At 26.8% G+C, this 23,139-nt stretch overlaps 4 protein-coding genes, 1 long non-coding RNA gene and 1 pseudogene across 6 annotated transcripts; 3 read left to right on the top strand and 3 right to left on the bottom strand.

Annotated features, from left to right (window-relative positions):
* The first annotated feature begins 260 nt into the window (after window positions 1–260).
* On the top strand, window positions 261–2,254 carry LOC126555376 (uncharacterized; annotated as a pseudogene).
* Window positions 2,255–2,263: 9 nt separating this feature from the next.
* On the top strand, window positions 2,264–3,175 carry LOC126555375 (uncharacterized). Its single transcript, XM_050210304.1, has 3 exons — window positions 2,264–2,398; window positions 2,469–2,984; window positions 3,069–3,175. Exons 1-3 carry the CDS (start codon window positions 2,365–2,367, stop codon window positions 3,173–3,175), a joined length of 657 nt encoding a protein of 218 aa, XP_050066261.1. The 5' UTR covers window positions 2,264–2,364.
* Window positions 3,176–7,474: 4,299 nt separating this feature from the next.
* On the bottom strand, window positions 7,475–8,192 carry LOC126555382 (uncharacterized). The gene is made up of 3 exons (XR_007606835.1): window positions 7,958–8,192; window positions 7,640–7,759; window positions 7,475–7,530 (listed from the first exon to the last, which is right to left on the bottom strand). It is a non-coding gene; the product is annotated as an uncharacterized LOC126555382 (long non-coding RNA).
* Window positions 8,193–8,569: 377 nt separating this feature from the next.
* Window positions 8,570–20,229, bottom strand: LOC126555381 (uncharacterized). The gene is made up of 9 exons (XM_050210312.1): window positions 18,792–20,229; window positions 16,847–16,993; window positions 16,373–16,681; window positions 15,967–16,213; window positions 15,123–15,259; window positions 14,902–15,042; window positions 14,671–14,816; window positions 14,405–14,599; window positions 8,570–8,798 (listed from the first exon to the last, which is right to left on the bottom strand). The coding sequence occupies exons 1-9, from the start codon at window positions 18,987–18,989 to the stop codon at window positions 8,570–8,572; spliced, it is 1,749 nt and encodes a 582-aa protein (XP_050066269.1). The 5' UTR covers window positions 18,990–20,229.
* Window positions 8,742–12,507, top strand: LOC126555380 (uncharacterized). Its single transcript, XM_050210311.1, has 2 exons — window positions 8,742–9,171; window positions 10,521–12,507. Exon 2 carries the CDS (start codon window positions 10,546–10,548, stop codon window positions 11,905–11,907), a length of 1,362 nt encoding a protein of 453 aa, XP_050066268.1. The 5' UTR covers window positions 8,742–9,171; window positions 10,521–10,545; the 3' UTR covers window positions 11,908–12,507.
* Window positions 20,230–20,291: 62 nt separating the features above from the next.
* LOC126555377 (uncharacterized) lies at window positions 20,292–22,762 on the bottom strand. 2 transcript variants are annotated; one of them, XM_050210306.1, is made up of 4 exons: window positions 22,626–22,762; window positions 22,308–22,507; window positions 21,951–22,037; window positions 20,292–21,872 (listed from the first exon to the last, which is right to left on the bottom strand). In XM_050210306.1, the coding sequence occupies exons 2-4, from the start codon at window positions 22,504–22,506 to the stop codon at window positions 20,416–20,418; spliced, it is 1,743 nt and encodes a 580-aa protein (XP_050066263.1). In that variant the 5' UTR covers window position 22,507; window positions 22,626–22,762; the 3' UTR covers window positions 20,292–20,415. The 2 variants fall into 2 exon arrangements, with proteins under 2 accessions (XP_050066263.1, XP_050066262.1); XM_050210305.1 differs by having other exon boundaries at window positions 20,292–22,037.
* Between the last annotated feature and the right edge of the window lie 377 nt (window positions 22,763–23,139).

The raw sequence follows: 23,139 nt of genomic DNA, 5'->3' as shown, positions 1-23,139 counted from the left end.
ATTAGGTAAATTAAAAATGTTTAATAATTTAAATTAAAATTCTGATTATATAAATTTGAATGTATATGAGAACTCCAACGATTTTTGAAAAAAAAATTAGAAAAATAAATGATCCGGAGGATAATGCAATTAATTATTGGGATACTGAAGAAAATTTACATAACTTAACAGTGGACGAATCTATACTTAGTAATCAAGAAATAAGTATGCATTTAAAATTTATATTTTGATTGAAGATGAGTCGTAATAAATTTAATTCTTCAACAGGCAATGTGATGTTGATGAAAGTTCGGGAAGACGAATAGTGGATATGATATTACGTTTTTAGTCAAATTAAAAACAGTGTTCATAGAGGGTCATTTGGTTGTACATTTTTAAATATGACATTTATTTCTGAGAAAAAACACGGGTTTAGATCATCATTTAAGTTTAAATGTGATGTTTGTAATATTGTTATGTTTATCGACTCAGAAAAGTCGAAACCTGAAGCTTATTTGCCAGTAAATTATTCCGCCGTTAATGGATCAATAGCAGCTGGAATTGGATTTACACAATTGTCCGAATTGTGTGCGATAATCGATATACCTTGTATGTCTTCAACTACTTTTCTGAAAATTCAAGAGTTAATTTGCAAAAGAATTCACGAAGTTGCAGAGGAACAAATGAAAATTGCTGGTGAAGAAGAACGTCGTTTAGCAATAAAAGCTGGTACATTAGATGTTGATGGAACCCCTATGTGCACTGTAGTTGCGGATGGACAGTGGTCAAAGCGCAGTTACAAGACTAAATATGATGCATTATCTGGAGTGGTAAAATATATATATATGCTATATTAGTATATTAGTTTTATAAAACTGTTTTGAATAACCTTATTTATAATTCTACTTTCTAGGCAACAATAATAGGTTATAGATCGAAAAAAATTTTGTTTGTGGGAATTAGTAACCGTTATTGTATAATTTGCCAAAGGGCCAAAAATAAAAAACTATCTCCACCTGACCATACTTGTTTTTTAAATTGGAAAAAGGGTGCAACAAGCATGGAAGCCAATGCCATTGCTGATGGATTTAAACAAAGTTTGGAAATGCATGGACTCAAATATATAACAAACTAATAGGTTAGTGTATATAATATATCAGTAACAATATTAATATATCATTATCAATAATGACCCATTCGGCACGATTCCCAACGACTGGCTTTATCAGTATTAATTATTATAATGACAACGACAAAATCGACAAATAATAAAGAATATATAATTTGTTTATGGGCCCCACACGAGCTTGCTCATAAGCCATAACACACGATATGGGGCCGGGCCCATTATACACACGATAATATTATAATATATTTATTAGGTATAATTTCTGTATTAAATAAAATAAAATATATACGACTTATAATGATTTTAATGATACGATTTATAAAAGAAATAGGAATAATAAAATTAATGACAACTACAATACCAATTACATATAGTAATTATACCAACAGTAATATTTTAATTAAAGTGTCAATTATTATAAAAATGCAAGATAAATTAAATAATATCCGTATATATATATATAGTTGCAGCAACCATAGTTGATAAAAATATATAAATGATAATAAAATAAAAATAATTATCTTTACCAGGAGATGGAGATTCTAGCGTTTCAAAAAGGCTATCTGAAATCATGCCTTATGGACCTAGACTACTCGTAAAAAAAATAGAATGTCGTAATCATTTATTGCGAAATTATGGTACAAAATTAGCAGCTATGACAACAAACACGAAGTATCCAATTTTGTTAAGAAAACATGTAAAAGCCAATGCATTACGTTTTAGATTTTCAATAACTAAGGCAATTGAATATCGTAATAGTTTACAAGGTCAATCAGATTACGAAAAAGAAGTTGGTAAGTTGAAAAAAAAATTTTTTTATGAAATTTAATTTTTTAAACAACAAGACTATTGTGTACTACAGAGTATAGAATATAACTTGAATAATATATATTTTTTTATAACTATACTGTAGGATTACGGAAAGATATAAGTAATAGTTTTCGTCACATTTTGGGTAGCCATGATCGATGTGAGCCATATTTTTGCAAGGGCACAATACCAAATGAAAAAAATATGATTTTAGAAGCTGAAAGATCGGGATTCTTAACTGATATATCTCAAATAATATCTCGTTTAGTCGTCAATGTTGATAGTTTACTTATGAATGTTGACAACAACGTGTGTGAACAATTCAATAGTGTAATTAATAACATTTAGCGGGTAAACGAATAAATTACTCACAAAGAAATTCATACAACTCACGAGTTGAAGCTGCGGTTATATCATATAATTCAAGTGGACAATTTCTTCGTTTAATGCATAAAAATATACAAAATGATATAAGCCCAGGTATACCTACTTTGAAGTATTATTTTTTTTTTAGTATTTTGATTTTTTTTATATATACATATACTTCTAGGTATAATAGGAAAGAAATTCCTTACATCCAATAAAAAAAAAAGAAACCAATCTAAAAAACGTCTTTTTCCTACAAGTATACAGAAAAAGAGTAATGTTGGCCCGGATCAACATTATGGTTTAGCCGAACCATTACCCGAAGAAGATAATATTTCAAAAGAAGAGTTACAAAAAATAAAAGACGATTTTATCAATTCACTACGATTAGATAGAAACGGGCGCTTGGATATTGAAAAGAAAACTAGAGAACAAGCTAATTCTCAAATTTGGCATGCTGAACGAAGGAATAGACTTACAACATCAAATTTTGGCCGTGTTTGTAAACTACGACCAACTACGTCTTGTAAAATTTCTGTTTACGATATATTATATAGGACATTTTTCTCGAAGGCAACTGATTATGGTAAAGCCACCGAACCAGAAGCTATCGTCGCATTGGAAAATATTTTAAAATGCGAAATCCATCCGTGTGGACTTATCATTGATGAACAATTTCCTTACCTAGCAACAACTCCAGGTAAAATGTATTACAGTTACTTATGATATGCATTAATAATTCAAATAAAATAATAATAATAATTTTTTTTGTATATGAATACAGACGGTATTATCAATGACGATTTTTTAGTTGAAATTAAATGCCCGTTCGCAGTCAGAGATACGTTGACATTTTCGGAAGCGATGAACAGTAAAAAAGTAAGAGTATAATATATACTAACTATCTAATCCAGTGGTTTTCAAACTGGGTGCCGCGGTTATTCCATAAATTACCGATTGCATTGAATTGTGATATAAGAAAATAAATTAATAATTAATTAAAAACAATTTTGTTCATCTAAAAAAGGTCAGTGTGCCGTGAACATTTTTTTAAGTTTACGGTGTACCATGTGGCATGTATAATAAAAGTTTGAAAACCACTGATCTAATCAGTACCTATAACTGTTAAAATATTAAGTTTAGTGTAGGTAAAAATGTAAAAATGTTTTCATTCTATTTTACAACAAACATTTTTAGTTATTATTCTGTCGACTCGATGACAATGGAAAAATGCAGCTAAAAGTTGATCATAATTATTATTATCAAGTTCAGGGACAAATGCATATTTCCAAACGAAGATTTTGTTATTTCTTCGTTTATTCAAAAAATTGGACAGAAGTACAAATAATAAATTATGATGTTTGCTTTTGGAATACAAAAATGGTTGATAAATTAAAACTGTAAGTTTTTAAAAAATTTTAATTTTAATATCGAAGATAAGTTTACTCTTATACAACTTAGTAAGTTTGTTACTTTTTTTAAGCTTTTACATGGAATGTTTACTACCAGAAATAGTGAATCCTCAGTATGGAAAACGATTACAAATAGATGACATAAAAGATCCAAAACACATTTTGGAAAACATAAAAACAAAAAACAAAACTAAAATAAATTTGAAACTAAATAATAAATAATTTAATATTAGAACCCATGTTTATAGTATACATATTTCTATATATATATATATTATATATATACCGTATCCAAATATTTTAATAAATTATTTATTACGAAATATGCATTGCTTAATTATTCACATTATATGCCTATACGTAGGTATTAATTAATTAATAACATATACATTATGCATCATCAGAAATAATAAGTATAATACTATTAATACTATAATAGTTGAAGTTCAATCTGTGAAATTTAAGGTTATTATTTATTACAATAAGTAGTATATTATAATTAATTTATAATTTCAGTCATTCAAACAATTATCTGAATTATCATAAAACATGATTATTGATTATACGACATCGTTAATTTGTAATATCATAAATTGGAACATTTATTATAATTAACATTAATTGTAATTGCATTATCATGATACATTAATATTAAACAAGTCTAATCTAAAAATTAGAAAAAAATTAGCCTATATTATAGATATTTAAAAAAGCGATACAGTGTTCAGTCACAGTCTCGAGATCAGTTCAGTTAAGTGTTTCCAGTTAACATCAATGCGAGACTCCAGACCATAGAATAAAGATAAGATAGAACGGCAACTTAGCCATTTTATGTGTAATTAATGCGCAGCCTGTGGTACGATTTTGTACTAATACTGATAGCACTACTAGCAACCTAGATTATATGTTATCATTTTTAATTCATGTCTCTAATAATATCAACAATAGCCAATAACATTTAATTATTAAATAAAATATAAAAAATATCATAATTTTATTTTGTTTTATTAAATTTAAACAAAAAACTTAATTATTATTACAAAGTATACTTATTTTAATAATATTATATAAAGTTTATGAACATATCACATATATATTGGAATAATGATAAAGTAAAATATAGTTACTCTTTAAAATATGCCCTATATTACACAAAAATAAATATTAATTCTAGAGATATCATCAATTTTAACATTTTTACAATACATCTTCAATCTTTACGACTTCAAAAATAAAAGATACAAATTTTTTTTTATACATTGAAAAAATCGCAAAAACTATTTAGCATGTATTTTATATAAATATATATTTCAGTAAGAATTATTGTACTACTAACTGCCTTTTTTTAAATTATCGATTCTTATTTTCTTAGCTTTGTGTTTTTTGTAATAATCAAATGCAATTTGTTGAAGTTTATCATTAATTTTATTGTTATTTAAAATTTTACCTTTCAAAATCAAATTAATTTTTTTAGTGTAAGAAAATAAAAAAAAATGTATTACTTTTTTTTTAATAATGTCTTTTAAATTATGAACTATGCAATTAAGTTTAAATTCAATATTTAGTTCTATAGCTAAATCAAGTTGTAGTGTAATATTAGAAGAATGACAAATAAGGGGAGTATAATATGACAAAACTGTATATATTTTTTCTAGAATTAATTCAAAATTTTTAGTTGGATTCCTAAGACTATTTTTAGTGTAAGATCTTACTTTTATTAAATTGTTTCTAACATTGTTGTCACTAATGTCATTTTTACAACATTCACAGTTTTGAATACATTTAAGTATTGATCGAGCAATATAACCTCCAACATATCCAAATGTATATGCATTAAATTTAGACTTTGTACATGTGTTAGATAAATCCAATAAAGGGATATTTAATACGATTTCCGAATAATTATCATTAGTTTTAGGCCCTTCTAAAAACGATTTTAGGTTATCTAACATTGAACAATCATCTGTTTCACAATTACCAATGGACTTTACAGAACTTAAGTTATTGATTAATAAAGTTTAAAAGAAGATATAAATTGTGAAGATGATGGATTTGTATTGCGAACACCGTGACTGCGTATACTTCCAAAAAAGCACTCAATTGGGTCTTGGTTTATGTTTCGAGGGATTAAAAATTGAAATTTATGGACTCGTTTCAAATAATTCCATATATAAATAAATCCACGAAGAGTTTGAATCCAGTTATTAATACACGGTGGAACACTATGTTTACCAGTTACTCTATTAATAAATTTCATTGATTGGAATATTTGTATAGCATCAGTCCAAAATAAAATATGAGGTGATTTTTCTTTGACAGCAGATCTCAGAGGTTTCCCATCTTTTGCCAGAAGTGTACTGCCATTAACCGAATCAAATACCATATCAATAAATAAAACAAATGTTGCTGTACCATATGAATTTGAAAGTTCACCATCTTTATCTAAAATAAAAATGAATAATCATATGACTTAAATGAAATATATATTTTTTATTTAAATTTACCATAATTTGCCATTAATCTCAATGTTGCTGCCACACGCTGGCTTAAAGTTTGGGCTGCAATAGAAACATTCATCTTCTTAATTTTTGCAGGATTAATATGAGCCTCGGTTAATTTAGGTAGAGTTCGAAGTCCACATATTTCATTTTTCATATCCAACGTGTATAAGGTTTTTATGTGATCCCAAGAAGCTTTATATTCTGTTCCATTTTTGATAAATACAACATCTTTATTCAATAAATTATTACGAATGGTTTTAAGCAAATGTGGAGGGTCAAATATTGGAATGATCACTTGATCATTAATTTTGAACTCTAAACGTTGGTTTACATTTGCTATTTCTTTCAAAACTTTTATAGCTTTAACATTTGCTGTACCCTGATCACATACAGTACTAATTATTTTCAGTCCTGTAGTTTGCACTGCAGTGATCACTTCTTCAATACATTTGATAAGTTGTGGAGTTTTAGTTGCACTTTGGCAGAAATAATACGCTATAGGTTGTTTCCACTTACGACGAATACCACGTACCATAAATACTAAAACATGATCACACAATATAGGATTTCTTTCACTTCCTGCTCCAAAATGTTCAAATCCATAAACTAAGTCTTCTTTAATATTATATCTGTAGCTGGTTCAAGAGCCATCTCGTCAAACACCAAAGAACACAATCTATCATTAGGTTTCAATTTTGAAGCTTGTATTGTTAAATGTTTAATAATATGTACATTAATACCAGCTTGAAAAGGTACACGGCTTAGAAGATTGGTTAAAGTTTTTTAGAAGGTAAAGCAAATATTGTAGACAAAAAACGATAACCTTTAGGAGAATTTTTGTAAATTGATAATGATAAAATTTTGTCGTCAAGTGAGTATCTTCGGCCGTTAGGTTTAGTTTTTTTGTTTGTGAATTATTGAGATTTAAAATTTGAATGTTGTGATGTTTAGAATTTAGTTTATTCATGAGTATATTTGATTGTTGAATCTATTTGCGAATTATTATTTAACACGAGATTTTAAATTTATTTTTTGTTCTTTGAATTTTTCTTTTTTTTTTCATTGCTTTAGAATATTTTTTCGTTAGGTAGTTTCACGCTGACTTGTATATTTATTTTTTAAAAATTTGATTTTTTTTTTTTTTTTATTTTTAGTTATAGTTATTGTTGGTTATAAGTAGTAGTTGTAGGCCGAGGAAAATCTATAAACAATATATATATATATATATTTTTATATTATAATAATAGCAGAAGACAGCAGAATGTTCAAATGATGGGAGATTTGTTCTCAGCACTATTTTGTAACACATCAACTCCACTAATATCAAGTTCATCTATAATTTAAAAAAATGCATTATTATACCACTATGACGTTCATTTATAAATTTAAATTAATGTCATATTTTTACATGAACTTGAAAATGTAATAGTTTTAAACCTCACCAGTAAATGTATCTAAAAGTGGTGTAGATCGTCCAGTGATTTCGTCCATTCGAATACTATCCATATTGATATTAGATTCATTATTCAATGAATTCACATTTACAGCATTACTTTTAAAATCTTTAAAATACATAACACATTTATATTATTCAAATTATTCAATTAAATAATAAATTCAAGTAAGAAGAGCACATAATAATATATATATAACCATTGATTATAAATGCTAGTAGATACTAGCATAAACACATTATTATATAATATTATACTATAAAAGCATAAATATAACAAATATTTTAAAAATCAATCAATGCATACCTTTTGATTTTTTTTTTTGTTTGGAATCCAATTTGAGTTATGAAAATAACTATTAGTTAAAACAGTTAATACATCCATGACCTCAGAAAAATCTGAGCTGGGACTCGAACCCAGAATCAATAAAATTTGATTGTCTAATCACTAACAAAAAGCAACTATACAACATTAAACATTTAATTAAATCACATGCAATACACTATTAAATAAAAATTATTTTTCATTATTAATACCTAATATTATTTTTTTTTAAAAAAAATAAAAACAAATATACTAACATATTTACTATTAATATCTATTTGAATTTTTTTATACCTAGTTAAATAATGCAATATCTTTTATGTAATAAATACTACACAATTTTTTTAAGAAATAGGTACATTTTACTAAAAATATTAAACTTTTAACTTGACTATACTTGCAAACCGGATACAAATAGGTAATTTTTAAACATAGAAGTTGAAGGTTAAAGCTCCATGTTAAATTTGTTAGTTGTTAGTAGGAATTGCAACAGTGGGTAATTTTAATTTAAAAATGTATAGTAGGTTAGGTTATGTATAAAAAATTTGTTACCTTCCAATAATAACACATAGGTACATACAAATTATAATATAATCATATTGTTATTAAGTACTTGATGGTAGATACAAAAGTAGGTAACGACCCTTTTTTTAATTTTTTTGTGCCTGGACTTTCACATGACAGGTCAAAATGTATATGACACACTGCATAATGACTTCGGACAATACATTTGTCTAAATTAAATAATTTTTCATTACAGCAACGTTGCAACCAAATGTTAAAATCATCTTCAGATTTTGGAAAAACGTGTTTACGTTCACCGCTAGTACATCCAAAAACACAGCACTTTGTTGAAGGCATTTTAGTAAAGTGAAAATTTTAAACAAACTTAAATCGTAAATCCTACTTCCTAGTCACTACTCACTAGTAGGAACTAGGAAGTAATACAAAATAAGAAAAACGGTTAGACAATTATAGACGTATAGCGCTACTGGTGTCGCGATTTTGCAATATAATCTATTAATTATCATAACCAATTGTATAAGTAAGAAGTTCCTCACCCATGCTCCAGACAAATTTTTATTTTCTAAATACAGTTTTTTTTAAATTCAGTGTTCTTTTAAATTACATAATTATATATATATATATATACATTATACATATCATCAACACTCAGAACAAACGCTACATCATTTGTAAGTACCCATTTATAACTACTTAAAAATATACTTTTTTTAATTTTAAATTTTAGTTCATTGATAAATCTTGTATACGATAAAAAATGATTCTGAACGTAGATAATTAGGTATTAACTTTCGATTATTATATTTCGACGAATCTTACAAACGGAATGATATTACGAAATTTCGACCAAATTTAAAAAATAATGATTCCCTTTTCGACCAAAACAAACATTTTGTAAAATTGTGGCAATTACCTATATAGATATTTTAATACTTTTGAAAAATTATTAAAAGTAGGTATAAGTTGCATAAAATATTGTAAAATAAAATATAGAAAATTATTTAAAATTTAACACTATCTATATCAACATTATTTTTATATTAATATGTCACAATATGTATAATATTATTTAAAATAATAAAATAATAATAATATATGTAATTTTGTCAAAAGATACAAGGTACTATTATTGTAAATATTTGTAATGAATAGTACCAAGATATTTGAATTTAAGTTGCAGAACCTTTAAAACTTAAATATAATATGAAACAAATAGTGATAATTTTTATTGTGTGTGTATAATTAATATCGTTTTGTAAATAATTTCGTAAAGAATTGTATTTTTACGAATAATAATTCTATCCAGGTGCAATTGTAAGATAAATTGAAAACCCTAAAATTAAATTTTATATTATTTTTTAAATTTTTTATATAATATTGTATATATATATATATATTGTGGCATATTAACATAAAAATAATGTTAATATTTTACTATTCTTATATATTAAAAATGTTCTATATTTATTTTACAACATTTTATGCAACTTATAAAAAATTATTTAGCAGTAATTATTTTATTTTTTTACATATATTATATACATTTTTGATTTTGGTCAAAAACGGGTATGCACCATTTTATGAGAAACCTTATTTTAAATTTTCAAATTTTAGGTATTAATCCTCAAATGAAAATACTAATGTAAACATCTGATACAAGTTTCAAGTTTTTACAATGAATTATTTTTGAATAAACATAAAAATCGTATATGTCGTACCTACCTACTTGTATTTTTATTATTTATTATTTACTATATTATTTTTTACCGATCAGATTAGGTTAGGTTAGATCAAATTAAAACCTAATAGAATAAGAATTTATGCAATAAAACAATTTTTTCAATGATAAAAATAGTTTTAATTGCTGTTATGAGTGCGTTAAATCGTATTTTTATACAAATTTTTCTTGTTTTTTAGAGCATTTAAATCTGTTCTCTTATTTTTTAAAGCACAATATTTAAATTAAGTGTTTAATTTCAATTGTACCTATATATAATATTTATATTTTATTTCATAATAGGTATTACAACCAGTCAACACTCAACATGAATATCAAAGAAGTTCTATTTGTTATTATTACAACCATACATTTCACTTTTGGATTCATTGCTTACGATTGCGGAGGTCCTAACCTAAATATAACCTCCTTTGACAGTCTAGAAGTAGACAACTGTGATCTTCCAATACCTTCGAAAACAGAACGGGTAACAAGAATACAACTATTGCAAAGGGTTGAAACATATCCAGTTAATTTCAAATCATGCCTGATCACTGTTGATTATTTAATAACAAGGTGTTCGGCGTTTGAAGACGCACAAGTTGTAGAGGGAGGGTATTTTTCCGACATAATAGAGTTAGGTAGTGCTAGATGTTCAGAGACTCACCAGAAACAATCTTTCACTTTTCAAACGGGAGGAGTAGTGACAGATTTAAAAATAAACGAAACGATATTTGTAACAAATACCATTGCCGGAACTTTAGACAAGTATGGTAATTGTAAAGGCACAACTTTTAAATCAAGCAGAGGAGAGTGGGAAGATGTGGTCGTACAAGCTAAATTTAAAATATTGCTTTCAGAAGGTACGGCTATAGCAAATAGTAAAGAAAATATCCTCATACTTCCAACAGGAACCAAAATGAAATTATCTGAAAATTATGGTTTTGATTCTTTTAAAGGAGAGACTATATGGACAAACAACCATTTCACTTGTGAAGTACAAGATTTCAATGTTTTATATGATGGTCCTGCATCGTTAATAATTTCAAATGCCATTAATGATTTTTCAAATAATATATATACCTATATTGTGGAAACGGATAAAATAGTATTTTCCCTAAAACAAATTAAAAAAAGTTTTGCATGCGGGATGCCAGTGATTCAAACTGAACACATTCAGTTAGTCATACTTGTAGATACCGCATTTTTCAATCGATTTACGACAACAACAATTTCTCCGCAAAACACTGATTTGTTAGCCTACGTTAATACAAAATTTGTTTATGTTGAAAACTTCTTTAAATCTACGATAACATCATTGTATAATGACATAATTAAAAAACAGTGTGATCTCGAACGAAAAATATTACAACAAAAGCTTACACTAGCCTCTTCGAGCATTTCCGACTTTTCGTATCTTATGGGCGAAGGACCAGGTTTTACTGCAGTGAAAACAGGCGAAATAATATATTTAATAAAATGTAAAAAGGTAAATGTTGAAATATCGAGAAAAAAGGTATGTTTTAATGAACTACCAGTTTTATATAACAACAAAACGTTTTTCATGGCCCCCAAAACGCACATATTGCAACAATTTGGAACTCAAATTGATTGTAATATATACTACTTCCACCTGGCTTCAATTTGGACGGAGACTGGTTTGGTATTGTACCAAATATACAAGAAATAAAAAAACCACAAAAGCTCAAACCGGCTACAACCTGGACGTGGTCGTACAAAAGTCCAGAATCGCTTATGAATGCTGGTATATACACACAAGACACAATGAAAGCTTTTCAGCAACATATATTGTTTCCACAAGAAGTGAGTGCTGCTACAAATAATTTAATAAGACAATCTATGGGATATGATACGACTAACCAAGGTCTGCAATATAAATATCTTATTGACGAACAGACAATAAGCAACATGGTCGAAAATAAATTACATCAACTTTGGGGATGGTTTACAACTATTGGTACTTTTGTTTCGGGACTGATGGGGATATTTTTTATTGTAAAATTAATATTAACACTAGTGGATACGGGGATTAATATTACTATTTTATACAAAACCTTTGGGTGGAGTGCAAAACTGTTGGCAGGAATTTTTCTAGTATTACTCATTATTTAATGTTAAAGACACACAAAAAAAATCAAAATTTTGATCAAGACTCGCTAGACACAAAACATGTTCGCTGTTCAATTAAAATAGCAAAAAAGTGTACCCGAGCTTGAGTCAAGATTCTGTTTAAACACTTTAAAGCCATACAGAAATAATGCAATATATATGAATAGTAGTAATAAATACTACCTACTTGCTATACATAAAATAAATTTAAAAGTGTTTAAAAACTATTCAATAGTAGGTAGCTATTTTTTCACTAATTTTTTCAAAATTATTACTTAACTCATTTTTAAAAATATTATCATTGCACCTATAACATAATTAGTTATATTATTTATAAATTTAAGGTGGATATATAATTAGAATACATTGTGAATATTTTGTATGAAATACTACATTAATAAATTAGCTATGTATCTTTTACTTATTACTTATATTATATGTAATTTTTTTTTGTACCTTCAATTGTATGTTATGTTAAAAAATAATTGCATAAATATGTAGTATAGATTGTTTTTTGCATCTTACAATTTACAATATTATGAATAATAATTCCCTATATCATCATTTATAAATATATGTATACAACAATACAATAAACTAAAAAATGTATTTAATTTTATTTAATTATTTATTTAGTATTAAAAGTATTATTTTAAATTTGTATATTTTATTTAATTATTTAATGATAAACAATTTTAATTTCATATTAAATGTACATGAAAAAAGCAATTATTACCTTTATGTTATATGTTTATAAATATAATAAATTTGAAAAAAGGTTAAAGAAATATTTGTTTTTTACTATTTTGTATAATTAAATATTAGATTATAAAATGATTAAATTATGTATTTTTAAGTGTGTTTAAGTAGGTACAGGTTATTGTGCTCAATATTCTATTTTTCTTTGAATTACCAAAAAAATTTGTAAGTTGTAGCATGTTCACAAATAAAAGTATAATGTAAAATATACGCAATACATTTAAATACTATAAAACTAATATTTAGATATTTAGGTAATATTAATTTAGGTTATTGCTATAAATTAGTTATTATTTACTTTATTATAAATATTTCATGAAGTAAATATCTAATAATGTATTATAAATACAAATCGCATCGGTACCCGCGGGTATTAAAAATATTACAGCTGCATTTACCCATTTACGTGTATATATACGCGCGATACGTCTTAGACGAAGGTTCAAATAATAATAAACACCGCTCCCGAATAGGCATAATCCTCGGCTGGCCGCCGAATACTAGTAGTGGGCGTGGTTAAAACGTCGCGTGCTTGCGGATCGCGAAAACACCTAACAGCGCGTTCTCTCGGACGTTGTATGCGTTTCACTTTTAGTGTGACGGCCTCTTAAGTTTTTAAATAATAACAGATAACTTTAAATTTCATATTTCGATGCAATGATATTTTTCAGTATTTTGATACATGAAAAATATAAATCAAATTTATTGCTATTAGTTACCTACTTATTAATAGTTATAATTTATAAGTATTTAAAGTTTTGATCGGTATAAAGTGGGACAAAGATAATCATCCACTAATCTGCTCGTCTAAATTTTACATACTTACGTATAAAGTTATAAATACTGGTCATTTTTTTATTGTTTCAAATTACTTTGAAAAATATTAAATTAATAATGTATATTATAAATAAATGAAATAAGAAAGAAATTTTATAAAGGATAACGATAAAACATTCTAAAAAATATAATTTTTTTCGAAAATGTAGTTTTGTAATGAAATTAAATTATGACGAATAATCAACATTTTCATAAAAATGTAAAACTCCGAAATAATGAGTAGATATTTACAGATTTTAAACGGATCATCTTGCATATTTAGGTTCCTTAAATAAGACGGTTAAATAACCGGCTTTCATAATGTGTAACATTATTTTAATGAATGAAGTATTAATTTTACAACTCATTCGAGATATGTAATAGTAATATTCTAATAATATGTTACCCAATACGATGTTATATATTTGTATGTTATTATAACAATACCTATTATAATAAATTATTGATATAAACCGACTTACCAATTGTTTAATTTTTGTAATTTAGCTGGATCAGGACCGAAAACAAATGTTTTATTCAGTGGTATTGTTATATCTTTTTTTTTAAGTTCTTCTGTAAATTGATTTTTTTTTTTCAGGTATTCATCAATGATACATGAATATTTTTTTTTTGACCTATTTCTTGCTTCTATATTTCTTTTTATCTCATCATATAGACTAAATGTAATTTTAAAAGTTTAAAAAGTATTTCGGATACAGAACACTACATAATTTATAATATATTTTACCTTTTTGACAATTCTGTTTGCATCAGTTTTTCATTTTTTAAAGATTCGATTTTGTCTGTTTCTTTTTTAATTTTATTACATTTTATTTGATCTAATAATGATTGCTTGAAGTTATTTTTTTTTTCAATATTAATACTTGCTGGTCTCTAAATCAATAAATTTTTAACACAATAGTATATTAAGTATTTTCATAAGTACTCTCCATTAGAATATATAAATATAATATATTACTATTTTCAAAATATAACTGTCAACATTTTTTTTACGATTTATATTTTTTTCGTTTTCAATAGAATTTAATAATTCTTTTGCAGTATTATAGTTATAGTCGGATGTTTGCTTTAGTTGGTCTTTACGCTTATTTAGAGTTTCCTAATAATAATAATAAACTTGTGTTAATCAACATGATTTATTATATTAAGTGAGTAATGTGTATAATTTCTTCATTTTACCGTGTTTAAATGTCCATTGATTATATTATCAGCTCCTTTCATAAATATATCTCTTGATACATTTTTTTTAGGTGTTATATTATCGATTTGTCTTAAACGATATTCTCCAATATTACATTTATGGCAGAGGGTTTCATCTGAAATAGAATTATTGTTAAAGTACTGTATAATAGAGAAATAGTATAAATACTTATAATTGTATCTTGCTAGTACCTACCTACTCTTATATACATATATATATATAATATTAGTCTTATTATTTATTATTGTTAACCAAAATATATTGATTTAATTAATTATTTTTTTTGTTTAGCTGTAACACTACAATAATACATTAATACATATATATATATATAATAAATAATAGTGAATGATGTGTATTCGTATGGGTTATGTTTGACAACATGATGTTAAATAATGCTAATATAAATTTATATAATTATACCTAAGTTATAAGTTATAACTTACAACTAATTGATTTGTTTAAAATTAAATTTTTATACAAACGAAATCTTCAAAAAATATTCTATTTTGGAACATGAAATCAAAAATTATGTTGTCGTTCAAAAATTAAAATCATAAAAAATAATTAAAAAAAAAATTGTGTAATCTAATAAATCATAATATTATAATAAATAATTAATAAGTTTTGTTAATAACATCGTAGTTTTCTAAATAATGAGTGTCTTATATTAAAATATTCACAATGTATATAGTATTCAATTATAAGTATTCTTATAAACAATATTTTAAATTTAAACTAATACAGTGTTGTTTCTCTATTCAAAATTACAAATATACCACTACTGCTATATTAGGACGATGATCAAATCAAATTACTTACCTCTATCGTATATAAATGAGGTTTTTTCAATTTTCGAATCATCTGGTGACTGGACAACCGTCCCGGTCAAAGGTCTACTTATCGGTTCTTTATGGGGCTGTATTGCCAATCTTGACTGTGGTCTAGACAGACTAGAGTTAGGTCTAAGATTGGGCAACACACCTACATAACCGGTTCCTGGTCTATAATTCGACAATGAAGACGCCGGACGACTAATTATTGTTGACATCGCTGAGCACGGTCGTTTCTAAAAAATTTAATTTTTTTTTTTAATTTTACGCATAGAATTTAATAATATTTCTATTTTAGATTTTTACGATTAAACATTTCTTTATTATAGTTAAAAATATAAGATCAAATATAATTTAAAAGTATTCTATTTAATCATTAATTCATAATAACTTACTCGATTTTCAAATTGATTTGTATTCCAATCGGGATCATAGTAAATGGCTTGATTTTTTTCCCGAGCCACAATTTGGTTTTTAAAATTTTTACTTTGTCTTTCCAAGAACTCTTGATAAAAATTCATTGTTATAATTTTATTTTTTATTCTAATTTTGCCGATGTTTGGGAAAGGAAGCTCACAATTTTTGCCTTCGCTTAATAATTTTTTAAAGGATGAAACTACTTCTTTATAGTAGTCAATTACCATATCCACGTTTAAATTGCAATTACGTGCAATCACCGAAAAATTTAAGCAGCGTTCTTGTATCTGTTTTTTTGTAAATAGTTGAAAATAGTTTTAAAAAATTGAGTACTTATCTTCTTATCGGTATAATAATTTATCAAAATTTCGTTTTTATACTTTGTAAACATTATTTTTTTGTACTTCATAAGATTAGGTATTTTCATTTGATTTAAATAAAAATATACTTACAATTCCTGAATTATATGGCCTTGATCTCTTTAAATTAAAATCTTTGGCTATTTGTTCTTGGATGATGAATACAGGCTTTCTAACAGTACTCTGGTGGATACCCCATTTTGCCACAGTGAAGTATCCAATATCTTTTAATAATGTTCCCTATTTAAAAAATAATTACAATATTTTATAGCCTACGATCCAATAAGATAAATTAAAAATACTAACATTATAGGTTTAATTTTAAGCCCAGGAGTAGATACATTTTAAATTTAAAATGTTATTCTTTACTATACTAGCTATAGCTTTCTGGAAGTATATTACATTTACACAGCTAGAGTATAGAACATAATGTACTATTTTTACTAATATATTTTAAAATAACGTACCTATTTGAATAAACTCAGTGGCGTACATTCAAACTTGCTCTGAGGGGGGGGGGGGATTAAAAAAATAACTAACACAAAAACCTACCCATTTTTCTAACAATCAAATACATATAATTATTAATAGGTAAAATAATAAAACTACTATATATTATTATGACGCGTGTGACTGTATACACGAATAATTAATAATATTGCTATAAATATATATTATATTATACAAATTTTTTAACAATTTACAGTTTACTTTTACATAACAATAAATTAGTATTTAGGAATATAATAACAGCATTGTTAACAAAACTTTTCAAACACTTATATCTATATCAATATAATTATTTAAATATTATAATATTTGTATAGTTGTATACTTTAGTCTAGAGCAGTTAACTATGAAACTACGAATATAATATTACAATTCATCAATAATATCACTTTTTTTTGCCCTGGGGGGGGGTTGAACCCCCCCCCCCACCGTATGTACACCACTGAATAAACTAATTTATTATTATTTGCGTATTTTTAACTGATAAGTAGTTTATATACTGTAACGACTGTTACATAATTATTTATATTTTATAAACATAATAATATGCACAATAGGTACATATATTATATACTTACACGTATTACATATTATATAGTATAGGTACATATATATATATATATTATATATCATAAACCAAACATGTAAAATATATTATGCTGAATATACATTAAGCCCCTCCTGTGATGTCTCATCCTCTCATGTTTAATTATTGTAAAGCTAAGGCTAAATACGAATATGTAATAGACAGGTAGTTCCCCGCGATTAACATCACGCGCACACGAATTCCGAGACTGCCTCACTGCAGCTTGTACACGTTATTAGTAAGTAAGAATAAACTTTATAAATATTAATAAGAATTTGGATCAAACCACTTTTATTTGTATCCTAAGTACCATTTATGCTCCCGAGTTACGGTTAAATTATATTCATAAGAAACTAACTTCTTCCCTGAATATCCTATATTTAACTGGTCATCCCCGACCACGTTACAATACTATTAATGAATTAGGTATAGTAAGACTATGATAGTTATATAATATAATATTAGAACATTATTTTGTTTTAATCCTAAAACTTCTTGGTTAAATGTTAAAATTGGCTAAATTCTTCAATTTAGGTTTATGAACAGTTACCTTTGTCGTATTAAAATAAGTTATTTTAAATACAATTACTTAACAATTAACATTTATTAATATAATATACATCTACGTATTTAGATGTATAAATGGCTAACAAAATATTGAAGTGAATTGAATACGACTAGGCATCTTTTATATTTTCTATTAATTTACTAAAATATGGTGCACATATTATATTGCTTTCGGGTGTACCTATATATATTAATAATTATCTATATAAAAAAAACTATTAATATAACGCTAAAAAAGTTTCTTTGTTAAATAAAATAGTGACAAAAAACGTATTTATATTTTAAATTTTAATTTTTAAATTTCATTCTGTTCTAAAAATAAAAAATACTAATATTAGGTACCTATAATCTATATAAGGTATAATAAATATTTACTTCATCCTTGTTCATATTATTTTCAATTTCGTTTGATATAGATTCCCATATTTTTTGTAAATCTGTGCACATAGAAATATCAGGTAATCTTGACTGTGGTCTAGACAGCCTAGAGTTAGGTCTCAGATTGGGCAACACGCCTTCATGACCGGTTCCTGGTCGACATTCCGACAATGAAGACGCCGGACGGGATAACATTGTATTATTGACAGACAACGACAACAGTTTAACTAATAATATAATCAATGTTACAACTTATAAGCAATGAAATTGTTAAGTAAAAATTATTATAAATAATAATTATTATGCATAACCGTGGTTGTTAGGGATACCTAACATTATTATTACATACAAAATATAAAAATTTTAAATTTCGTAAAAATATGCAATAGCCAATAACCATTAAATATGCAGAAATATGTAAAAAAAGATTTCACCAGTAACTCCAAACGACCAAACTATGATTTGTAAATATTACTGACAAAAATGTGAAAAGGAAAAAAATATGCAATTACATAGAAATCGGAGCTCTACTTAATCAGTAAATCCGCTGTTTTCCGCCACGGATGAAAATGCAACGTAATACATCCGTCGTGTATACCTATTCTGATATAAAACAATGAATAATGAATTCGACCAAAAACGCCTTTTATAACAAAAATAACAAAAGAAAAAAACCTTAATAATTAATAATGCCATTGGCTGCACAATATAAGGCAAAATACAACAAGTGCATAGTAAAACATAAGATGATATTATAATTAACAAATATCCTAAAGACAATGTAATATAAATATGAAAAATGCACAATAATAATAATAAGTTAGGAGATCGAGGTAGAGTGTACAAAATAAAAATATAAGACCACGGGAATCGTCGTGGTTCATCAGCACATCGTAGTAATAGTAATTAATATTTAATAGTACTTATAGTTATACTATTAAATAATATATATATACTGTGAAGTTTTTTCGGAGCCAACAACGGTGAATTGGCTACAATATAAATACAAGTGATTAACCTGCAGGCTTACACACGTTGTAACATTCGAGCGTAACGTAACGCCGTATCAGAAATAAATGCGTAATATAAAATTAATATTTCAATATAATTATTAATCAGTATTTACTATTTCAGTTATCTTTTTTTGTTATTAATTGGTTCTGGGGGTCCTGGACCACCATAGATACATCACTGTCTGTATAAATTTATATAAAAACGATGGTAGGGGAGCATGGGGCAAAGTGGGGACGCTAGTGTCTGTAAGGCTGTAAGTTACTTAAAAATCAATTTTTTTCTTTCAAATTTTGTTTACTCAATCTTTAGGTTATGGTTATTGATTAAGCATTTATTATGAAAATAAAAAAATATTTTTTTTTTGAAATTTAAAAGGATGTAAAAAATTTACAGTTTACCCCACTTTGCCCCATAGGTGGGGCAAAGTGGGAACACAAAAAAAATCATTTAAATTGTATATATTTTATTAATTTTCCAAACAAAACAAATTATTTATAAAAAAAAACTTAGATGTAAACTTAAATACTTTACTTGTATATTAACTTGACTTAAAGGAAATAAACATATAAATTGTAACTTTTTAAATACAATACAACTTAAAATATTTTTAGGAACAAAATTCACACTTAAACATTGTCTCATAATCTTCTTCAATTCCAGCACAAGGACAATGAGCCCATTTTTTACATTGCACACACTGAATCCACCCATCAACTGAAGTCGAGTAAGGCTCATCACAATACAAACACTTTTCATCCGCTTCGTTGGTTTTAGTTTTTTTGTTAAGATTTTTCTTGGTTGTTCTAGCCTTTTTTTTTTGGCCGAAAGATAAAGAACGTTTTACTTGTCTGGGTGTTGCACTTAATATGTTAGCAGCTAAAAGTTCATTTTTGTAAGGAGATTCTGTGAGAATTGCTGTTTTCCCTCTTCTCCTAGATATTCGTGCAGCGGTTTTATTACTTTTAGGAATAGGTTGAATTTCTTCAGGAGATAAAGTAAAATATGATTTTTCAGCACCTGCTGACCAATGAGAACATCCTGGTGAACTATGCTGTGTTAGAGAAAGAGTTGAATCATTGATGATGGGCAGACTATTTGTTTGTGTGATTGGTGTTAACACTTCTGGTTGAACTGGGAGCACACTGTTTGAAATATTTTGTTGATCTGCTACTGAAACATTTAAATCAATGTCAGTAGCAGCACTAGCAAGGAAGTCATGTTCTTTAAATATGTTGGCATCTACTGGCCAAATGCCTGTTGCTCTGAAGCCACTGATGGCTGTTGTCATAGTTGACGCTTTTATATATGCTCTACCAAAAAGCGACGCAATCTGAAACTGTGTTACAACTCTGTGGTCTTTAGCATGCTCTCTAAGCCATTTCTTAACTTCATCACTATAATATAAGCTAAGTGGTTTCATAAAAGCTACATCTAATGGTTGAAGTCTATGCGTGCAGTGAGGTGGAAAGCAAAGCAATATAACACCAGCATCTCTAGCTTTATCTATAAGTTCTAATGATTTAGTGTGTGTAGCATGGCCATCTAATAAAAGTAAAACCTTATGGGTCTTAGATGCTCTGGAAAAAATTACAAATTTATCAAACCATTTAAGAAACAAATCGGTTTGTATCCATCCACTTGGATGAACTTCAGCCCATGCTCCAGGTGGTCCACCATCTATAAGTTCTGGTTTGTTTCTTACGCGAGGAAAAATAAGCATTGGAGGCATGTATGACCCATCAGCACCCATGCATATTTCAGCTGTTATCGTCTGGCCCCTTTCAGCAGAAGTTATCGCTCCTACTTGTCGACGGCCACGACATGCAATAACTTTACTATGAGATTTTGGTACACAAGTTATCCCAGTCTCATCAACGTTGAATATTTGCGAAGCTGTTAATTTATTTTTATCCACGACTTCAGTTAATAAAGCAAAAAACTTACCAACAGCAACCTGATTGAAGCCTGATGCTCTAGCAGCTGACGTAGCTTCAGGTTGACGTAATGATAAGTCTGGATGTCGCTTCATAAAGCCATACAACCAGTCCACTCCTGCTAAATCATCTTTACAAAATGTATGGCTTATATTATTTTTTACTGCTAATTGGTATGCTAAACTTCTCAACTCTAATGAAGTCAAACCAAATAAACGCGCTTCCATAGTCTTTATGTACTCTACTAATTGGACCTCCTGCTCCTGAGTAAACACCGTTTTGAATCTTCCAAGAGCTATAAAATTATTTAGTCAACTTATTAATTTAACTTCATATACCTAATACTTAGTAGGTATAATTATTCTATATTTAAATTTCAAATATAACTTTATTAAAAATATTTAATAAAGTTTCAAAAGAAAAATTTTATACATTTTGTAATTGAAAATTTAATTGATATTAAAATTAATATAAATTATTATATTATTAGGTACCTTAAAATTTTGGAACCAGAGTTTTAAATTAAGTTGTGTTTATTATGTTATTATAAATAAAAATGGGTCACCTTTTGTGCTAGCTTCAGCTAAATTGTCAGTTGCAGCAAATTGTTTTGCTCTTCTTTCCAGAGTAGTTTGAGGAACACCAAAAGATAATGCAGCTTTTCTGAATCCCATTTCTTTATTATTATATGCTAATATTGCAGACTTCATAGATTCTTCAGACCATGAATGTTGGTTGGTTTTTCTTTTATAATGCCTAACCATTCTGTAACCACATCATTTAAATTTAAATTTAATACAACTTGAAGTATGGGGCAAAGTGAGGACGTCCCCACATTGCCCCAGACAGGTATAAACCACTTTGCCCCGATTGATTAACTTACCTAGATCCTTTAATTTGATTTTATTAAAATAATTAAATTGAAATAAAGAAATAAAAACATTAAATCCAGAACACAAACTTTTAATAAAAAAAAATTTATTAAAAACGGATCACAAAATAATTTAATAGCTCAATAACAAATTATAAAATTGTATTATCAAGTAAATGATAGCAGGCACATGTACAGTTTTTCATCGATTAATCGCAAAATAATCGATAGTTTGATTCAAAACTCTTATCACACAATCTGAGACGACCAGGGTAGCCATACATCTAATAATATTAACAATGTTATACATTAATACCTAGATAATACGATGTCCCCACTTTGCCCCGGTACCCCGCTTTGCCCCATGTTCCCCTACTACTGACGTAGATATGGTACCTAAGTATATTAAACATTATATGTATACAAAAAAAATAAAGAGTTCTCTTACACAACACATGATCATTATAGGTATATACTATATTATAGTATCTATCATCTATGATGATAACCCACCATTGTTGTTATT

Source organism: Aphis gossypii, unplaced genomic scaffold, assembly GCF_020184175.1.
Source record: "Aphis gossypii isolate Hap1 unplaced genomic scaffold, ASM2018417v2 Contig00823, whole genome shotgun sequence".
Classification (NCBI taxonomy): Eukaryota; Metazoa; Arthropoda; class Insecta; order Hemiptera; family Aphididae; genus Aphis; species Aphis gossypii.
The sequence above is the reverse complement of the archived record's forward strand: the minus strand, read 5'-3'. Positions and strand labels throughout refer to the sequence as shown.

Coding starts and splice junctions, on each gene's coding strand:
- LOC126555375 (XM_050210304.1), top strand. CDS start 2,365: ATGCATAAAAATATACAAAATGATATAAGCCCAG. Junction 2,399..2,468: donor ACAAAATGATATAAGCCCAG/GTATACCTACTT, acceptor ATATACTTCTAG/GTATAATAGGAAAGAAATTC. Junction 2,985..3,068: donor TTACCTAGCAACAACTCCAG/GTAAAATGTATT, acceptor ATATGAATACAG/ACGGTATTATCAATGACGAT.
- LOC126555377 (XM_050210305.1), bottom strand. CDS start 22,506: ATGGTTAGGCATTATAAAAGAAAAACCAACCAACATTCATGGTCTGAA. Junction 22,038..22,307: donor AGCTGAAGCTAGCACAAAAG/GTGACCCATTTT, acceptor ATAATTTTATAG/CTCTTGGAAGATTCAAAACG.
- LOC126555380 (XM_050210311.1), top strand. CDS start 10,546: ATGAATATCAAAGAAGTTCTATTTGTTATTATTACAACCATACATTTC.
- LOC126555381 (XM_050210312.1), bottom strand. CDS start 18,989: ATGTTATCCCGTCCGGCGTCTTCATTGTCGGAATGTCGACCAGGAACC. Junction 15,260..15,966: donor CTCATTTATATACGATAGAG/GTAAGTAATTTG, acceptor ATTCTATTTCAG/ATGAAACCCTCTGCCATAAA. Junction 15,043..15,122: donor TCAATGGACATTTAAACACG/GTAAAATGAAGA, acceptor TATTATTATTAG/GAAACTCTAAATAAGCGTAA.